The 7,500-nt window shown below is 40.5% G+C and overlaps 2 protein-coding genes across 3 annotated transcripts in view; one reads left to right on the top strand and one right to left on the bottom strand.

Moving 5' to 3' along the window:
• LOC138056462 (protein artemis-like) overlaps positions 1–4,963 on the top strand; it is a 21,461-nt gene extending 16,498 nt beyond the window's left edge. For both annotated transcript variants that reach the window (XM_068902265.1, XM_068902267.1), the window contains one exon: positions 2,782–4,963. In XM_068902265.1, coding sequence (XP_068758366.1) covers positions 2,782–3,404 — 623 coding nt within the window. In that variant the 3' untranslated portion in view covers positions 3,405–4,963. The remainder of the gene's footprint in view (positions 1–2,781) is intronic.
• Positions 4,964–5,110: 147 nt separating this feature from the next.
• LOC138056463 (uncharacterized) overlaps positions 5,111–7,500 on the bottom strand; it is a 33,451-nt gene continuing 31,061 nt past the window's right edge. Inside the window, 1 exon segment of the mRNA XM_068902268.1 lies at positions 5,111–7,500. This exon segment is cut by the window's right edge and continues 579 nt beyond it. The gene's annotated coding sequence lies outside the window, so the exon portion shown is untranslated.

Here is a 7,500-nt window from a genome sequence, read left to right as displayed (position 1 = left end):
GAATCTAAGTGCAAAGTTTTTCTTATGAAAATTAGTTTTCATTCATATGTAAAATGGAACTAATTACCATCACGAAAACTTTGCACTTAGACTCGGTTTGAAGGGGAGGCGCACATGAACTCGGAAATGGCCTATTTACTTGTCAACTGGGGGCGTCCTAGGGCGTTTGACGTGTCAATGGGATAATTATGTCAATGGGATAATTATGTCCACCCCTCCCCCCATTAAACACTTTATACACAACGAGCTCGGTGACCCCTAATTTTAATTGCTGGAGAGTGATTAACAGGCTAAGATAAAACTCTGCAAAATTTAAATTGAGCATATACGGAGCCACCTTCACAACCTGGAAAATTTTAAGGTGGCTCTGAATCTGCTCCAGAGAATCTTTTCCTATTTTTATAGAGTTTCATTTTAGATTGCTAATTACTTTCCAGCAATAAAAAATAAGGATCACCGAGTTCGTTTTTGAGGTATAACCGTTTAAATTCAAAATATAGGGAGTTTTCAGATGGCTCTTTTGTTGCCATGGTAACTGACACGTCACATCGATGAGTGCATCTTGTTAAAGAATTGTTAGTGTTTCATTTGGTACTATAAAATCGTCGTTACGTGAAACAGCGTTACAGAGTTCATTCTTATAATAATACATCCCTTCAAATTGCTGAAACTGGTTTGAGCACCGATTTCAAAATGGATGAATCTTCCATTTAAAACGTTAATAAAATGTGCCAACTACTGGAGCAGAAGAGCCCCTTCTGATGACAGCAAACAAAACTCCGTTTGGCTAAACGTTGTTAAGTTCGCGATTAGAATTCTACCTCTGTATGCTAGTTTGCATTAAAAATTCCAAAAATCCGGCTATCCGAGTTCGAGTTCGAGTTTCTCAAGTATCACAACGGTAGCCAACGGCAAAATGATGAGAGCAAACTTAAGTGCTCTAGGTGACTTTGAAGTTTGTTCTTTGCAGTTGTCTCTCTCAAGCTGGAATTCAAGTCTTAAGATTTGTTGGATCACGGAGAGTAAAATCTAAATTAAGACATTACTAGTTTGATCTGCCGCTATGAATATCGACGGTCATTGTCGCATCCATACACTGCACACCCATGACTACTTCTTAAACTCGAACAATTTACATGTATATTTCTAACGGAGTCGACTGGTTTGTTTACCCCTGGCGATCCCAGAAGTCTTTGCGAATGTTGAGGAAAACAAAGGGGCCTGGGGACCGGCAACTCATTCATTCTCTGATTGCACGTGACGTCAGAGACGGCCATGTTGGTGGAAAGAACAATAGCGAAAAAGCGTTGTTGGACTTTGACGCCATTATTGTGCAAAACTCGAGCTACATTTTTCGGGTCAGTACGAGGCTATTTCAACGGCTCTCGGGATTGGTTCAGAAAACAATGGACACAAAAGAACGATACAAAAGAAACAATGGACCCCAACTCTAAAAATAATAGAGCTGCGTCCTAAAGGGATCCAATGAAATTAGAGGTTGTAAAGAGCTGCGTCGTATCTCCATTTTTCTATTGTTTTCAGTGGTACCAACATGGCCTTCTTATCACGTGAGTGTAATCAAAGAACTCCAAGTATTCTTTGCTTACTTAACTTGAAGCAACAGTTAAATGGTGTAGTTCTTTGTGCTAACTTGGAGGAAAAGCATATTTCATGTACTTCACCCTTGTAGCTTAGGAGTTGAGTTCCGGGGATCCCGGGTCAAGACCCGCTTTGACCACTTGTAGTTGAATTTGTTCCTTGGTAGTCTCTGGTTCAACTTCCCTGCTGCACTGGTAAATAGCCAACTGGTTTGCCTCCGGCCAGTTGGGATTCTTAACAGTTGTTGTTCTGTTCCGAATCAATTGTTCAATTGTGTTTCATTGGCCCTGAAAAGCCCCTATGGGGAGCGGTCAATTAAGCCCGGTTTCCAAATAGTCGTCCCTGTCGTTACAATCGTCTCTGTCGCTTCAAATTTTTGGAAGCGACAGGGACGATCATATGGAAACGCTCTAGCGATCACCCGGGACGATCCCGGGACGATCCTTGCGACAGAAACGATCAGTCGTCCGAGATAGACTCGAGTTCTATCCTTGCGACAGAGACTACCGGAAAAGACTCTCAAGCGATCGCATATTTTTAATGGAAACCGGGTTCAAACGATAGAAGCGACAGAAGCGTTGGGACATATCCCATGATGCACCTGATTGCTTACTTCACGTCCATATACACGCTTCAAAATGGCGGCAAGTAACTCGAATAACACCTCTACATTTATGGAAGAAATACAGCGGTATGAATGTCTTTATAACAAATTTTGGAAGGATTATAAGAACAGAAGAACCATATATCGGCTGAACCCAAAACCGATGCTTTCTTCGATTTTCTCCCTCTCTTCTTCTTCGCAAAATAACACGGAGAAGCAAATAACAAGCCAAAAGTCTTCTTGATTTAGTCGGCAAAAAAAATTTTAGTGGCAGTCTTTTTTACCGTTTGATCCGATATAAACGATTTAATGGAAACCAAGGTATCGCAAGAATCGCTTCAGTCGCGTCTGTCGTTTTTCACCACGGGAAGCTCTTTTCAAGCGACAGAGACGATTCTAGCGACAGGGACGATTATTTGGAAACCAGCCTTTAAGTATGTATTGTATTGTATTGTATTCTACCAGTCGGATTTCTTCAAGGAAATGGCAGAGGGTGCTGTTTTTTTTTTTTTTTTCAAAAAACGGCATGGAATTGATTTATCAGACTCCATTGTTTTGTCTGGACTCTTTCTTTGCAGTCTTGGCACAATGTAAAGAACTGGGGATCGAAGAAGAGCAATGTATTGCACCGGTTCCAAAACGACGAAGAGGCAAGACTTTGAACCCAGTTTTGGATGAAATAACGGCCAATGCTTTGCAGCAACGGACAGAAGCATCGACCTCGTATTGTCATGGCGTTTATAGAACGCGAAAAGGAGAAGTTGAAAGTGGTGTTCAGATTGGAGAAAGATCGCTAAAGCGGAACTGCAAAACGGAAGCGAGAACTGAGGATCTTTACAAGAACCGTATTGAAGGTGGGAAGTCTGAGTCGTGTGAAGGTGCTTTGAAAGAATACAGCGGGGACAATTTCTTCGACGAAGAGTCAGTTCTGTCTAAAACGAACGATTCTTCGGATGACACTAATAATAACTTTCCCGAACAAACCACGGAGACAAAACGCCCGTCTCCACCCTGGACAGTTTCCGGGTCTCAATCAGAGGAAGGGGTCGCTGGGGAGTGGTTTAGAAGTAAGTCTAATTTTAATGTCCCTCCCTCCCCAGGCCATATAAAGCCTCGCCCAGAGAAAGTATCCATCATTCACCGAATGATTCAACGTGGACAAACGATAGCTGTGAAAAACGTCAGCGAAGACAAGGGTTAATAGCCCACGCTCCTCTATCAATTTTGAGACTAGACTCCGATTATTTCACAATTATATGGTTTCGCTTTAGTTGGATACGAGCTGGCAAACCGCCAAACGGTTGGCGCTAACCAATCCCTTCTTCCACGCAAAGTCAGTAGAGGATTGAAAATTTGAATTTATCTATTTATTTACTTTTTTTTATGACCTTCTGGACGTTGCAAGAAAGTCAATGTAAATACTGATTATATCGAACGAGGGCCACAGTATTATATAAAATGATTTTATTTCTGTATATTTTGCAATACATTCAAACATCGCTTTCATATTATATCTCATTCTTCGACTGCCCCAGAAAATACATATAAACCTCGTTCTAACAATAAATTCTATAAACGTACTCACTTAAAAATTTTTTAATTGCGTAGTGCCCTGGCCTTTGGATGAAAGCGAGACTGGTAATCGTACCTTACTTTTTAACTATGTCGATTCAAGCAAACTGCAAGAGGTCGCGTTCCTAATTAAACCAAAACTAAGGCACTGGTAGGAATAGTCTAATTCCCAAGAGATTAGTACGGGACACCAACATGGCGGGCGTGACGTCATACGCATAACCTACGCAGAAAACTGTGATGTTTGCATCGCAAAGACAATTTCATCCAGCTTTGCTGCCACCCCTTGGCCAGGTCACTAAGCAATTAACTGTAACACTTGGATTGTTGTTTGCGTCCACCTCGCTGTGCTCTAACAGAGGAAAATGCTAGGACTTTAAGTGCTACTATGACCAAAAAACCAATTCTTCTTGTTCTTTGGATTTCAAAACTATGTTAATTAAACACTACGTGACCCAAGTTTTAAACCTTGTTTATTTTTACGTAAATTTTCCTTTTTAACGGTCCGCCATTACTAACTTTAAAATCTTGAGAGAGCTGGGTCAAGGAGAAAAAGACATCGAAGACTCCTCAGTTCGACCGAATTAATATGCAGCAAGGGAGTTCCGGGCACTTGCATTTATAATAAGCTGCATTTACAAGCTGAATTTTTAAGCTAGTGAGTAAATGACATCACTTTTCCGTAGATCCAACCCTCAGTTGTTAACGTGAGTAATGGTGGACAGTGAAATTCAAAACTTACACTCGAAGTAAACAGCTTAAATTTTTGCCAGTCAGGTGTAAGGCAAACACACTTTCAAAATCTGAACAAAAAAAGGAAGTGATTTTTGATCATAGTAGCACTTTACTTTGAACCAGAAATGTTTCAGAGCCTTCCGTGCCTGCAACGGAAAGAGCACCCTTTCATACGTTGCAAATGCGAATCAAAATAATGTAGTAATAAGAACGCCTCAAAGAATAACAGCTATCGACTTTCTTATGGTTAAATGATGCCGAGGCTTCACTTGTCAGCGTAATCTAACCCAGTAGATATTTTAAATTCGTCCCCAGTCTCCCATCAGTTGCTGGGTTGTCACAGGTTACCCATAAAAGGACTTCTTATTATGCATTGATTTCATCAGGATCTTCCGTGCAAATGATTTCATTTGTCTAGTACCCATGAAATAAAAAACAGCCTGCAAAAAGTCACCGCTGTCTCGGTATATTGTTTCCTCTCGAGTCCTGGCAGCTGGTCACAGACCAAAAACCATTGACAGCACATCTCATTGGTGAATACGAAAAAAATGTATCTGCGTTACTATATTTCGTATTGAAGCTTTACTTCTGTTATGTACATTAATATGATTCCGCGCCTTTACAAGAGCGATATTTAGATCGTGTGGTTACGAAAAAAAAGAACCACAAATGAGCTCTGGCAAAAGAAATTGCAAGAGGTTACGTACCAACTAAGACTGGTAACCTTGTACCAAAGCCTCCTTTTCTACTGATATTTTGCGACGGGGTATGAGAAATCCCAGGTCGGATTGCCCAAGGCAAGAATATTCTACCCTTGAGCAAGAGAGAATTTTTACATCACCTAATGACCGAGAGAATTTACCTCAGTAATCTAGCAGGACGTGAAACGATTATTCCGCGTCGGAAACTATTTTAGAACCGGCCCAGACTACAAGACGTGCAAAAACAGAATGGCTAAAAGAAATCCTAACGTAATATTTCTTATTTACGGCGTTAGGACAAGGGAAAAATCGAAGTTACTGGCCCACAGAGCAATTTGGCTTCAATAATTTTTTTCCTTTCCAGGGCGGAATAAGGCTCTGCCACGGCTTACAACGTTTTCTGCCGGGCGCTGAACATTGTTGCTTAGCGACCAAGAGACCACTTGACAGGCTTCGTGTTCCACCGCTTTGCAATTTGAACGGTGTCATCTCGGGCTCAGTATCAGTCGGCAGACGATTCTATTCGGCATGCGCTGTTACAGTCACACTAAGTTAAGCGTACCCCTCAAGATTGCATTAATGAACTGATTATTTGAAACTTGAACCCGCTAGTGGTTTCAAGAATGCAATAATGAATTAATTATTCAAATATTGAACTTCCTCGCTCGATCCAAGAATCAACTAATGGGTTCCGTTTTCGAAAAATTAATTCACTGTTGCAACTAGTAGGTTTGAAACTTACTCGTCTTTTCTAGAATGTAATAGTCAATTGATTTTTCGTAAACGGAACCTGTTAGCAGTATTCTTGGATCAAACGAGCGAGTTCAATATTGAATAATCAATTTATTGTTGCATTCTTGAAACGACTAGCGGGTTCAAGTTACAAATAAACAGTTCATTAATGCAATCTTGAGGGGTATGCTTCACTTAGTTTGACTGTGACGAATCTCCGTCTCAAAGACAAGTTTGCTCCAATCTCGTTCCCTGAGTCATCCTTCCCTTGACCAGCGGTCGGGAAAAAGAGACTCTAGTCAAACCCAAAAAATGCCATATTTGATTGGCTGTTGAAAAACGGTTTCATTTCCGTTTTGAGAAAGTAGTCAAATACGTGTGGCAACACTTGGTAAATTAACGACTTCCCGAAACCAGTATCCTTCGAATTGAACACTATATTCTTTTAAGTCTCATACTGAGCTTCTGTGAGGGAGAAGTTCAGATTTCCCCAACCTCCAATGCTCTTCTTTAGAGGAGGAAGCCATACTTCTGAAAGTTTGACTTTCCACGCATCCTTCACGCACGCGCAGTTATTCAAAAGGAACCAGTTTTCTGGTTTCGGTTTTGTATTATTCCAGAGCCTCCCGCGCCCGTTCCACAGGACAAGGGTAACGGATGCTCTGGGAAAGAGATTGATTTTGCTTTGTCCAAGACCACAGAGGCCGAGGGAAGTTATCAAAGCGCGGACCAGAACCCTGTCTCTTTAAGTTCCCTCGTAAATAATTGACGGAAAAGGAGACTTGGTAAGCAAGGTAATGTCTTGCTTTCCTCCAAAACTAACCCTCACTTTTTCTGGAAACATTCTAACCTCGGTATCACCGCAACTAAACTAAAAAAGTAATTTCGACACCAATATTAACGTGATGTTGCGATTTCTTGTAGTTATTACAAATTTTTCAAAGTTAAGCCTAGCGAGTCGGAAAGTTTCAAAATGTGTCCTTGCATCAACAGTTTTCTTTCGAAAATGAGCTCATTATAATCTCAATGACGATCCTAATTAAAAATATGGTCATTTTATTTTGTACATAACTTCGACCTGATAAAATATTATATATTCACCATGATCCAAACGAGGAGGGAACCACGAACGCAATATTAAAATACGAGACAATTTTTGAAATTAAAGATCAAAACGTTAACTCTCCTAACTAGTACCATAAATTCCTTTGTTGTGTGGTCATGAAAATTTAGTGTTATATCAAGATCACACCAGTTAAGCTGATAATAATTATCTTCATTTTCAATACCTGACTGACATTTCAATGAAATTGTGAGGAGGATTTACATGCTGGTCACTCCTGGGAATCAAAGGGTCAAAAAAATAATTTGCTTAGCTGGAGAAAAAGACGTTCTGCCAGTCCATAGCAGGAGGATTTGTTAAGGGGACCTGTCAGGTAATTTTGGTCTCTATACACTAAGTCGCAAAATCGATAGAAACGCAAATCTGCCATCAGAGTATTCAATGCCTTTCGTGTTTAAGGGTGGCATGCAAGTATGAAAATACATTGTAGTTTG

This window comes from Montipora capricornis, chromosome 7, assembly GCF_036669925.1.
Source record: "Montipora capricornis isolate CH-2021 chromosome 7, ASM3666992v2, whole genome shotgun sequence".
Lineage (NCBI taxonomy): Eukaryota > Metazoa > Cnidaria > Anthozoa > Scleractinia > Acroporidae > Montipora > Montipora capricornis.
This window is presented reverse-complemented; position numbering and strand designations above follow the sequence as displayed.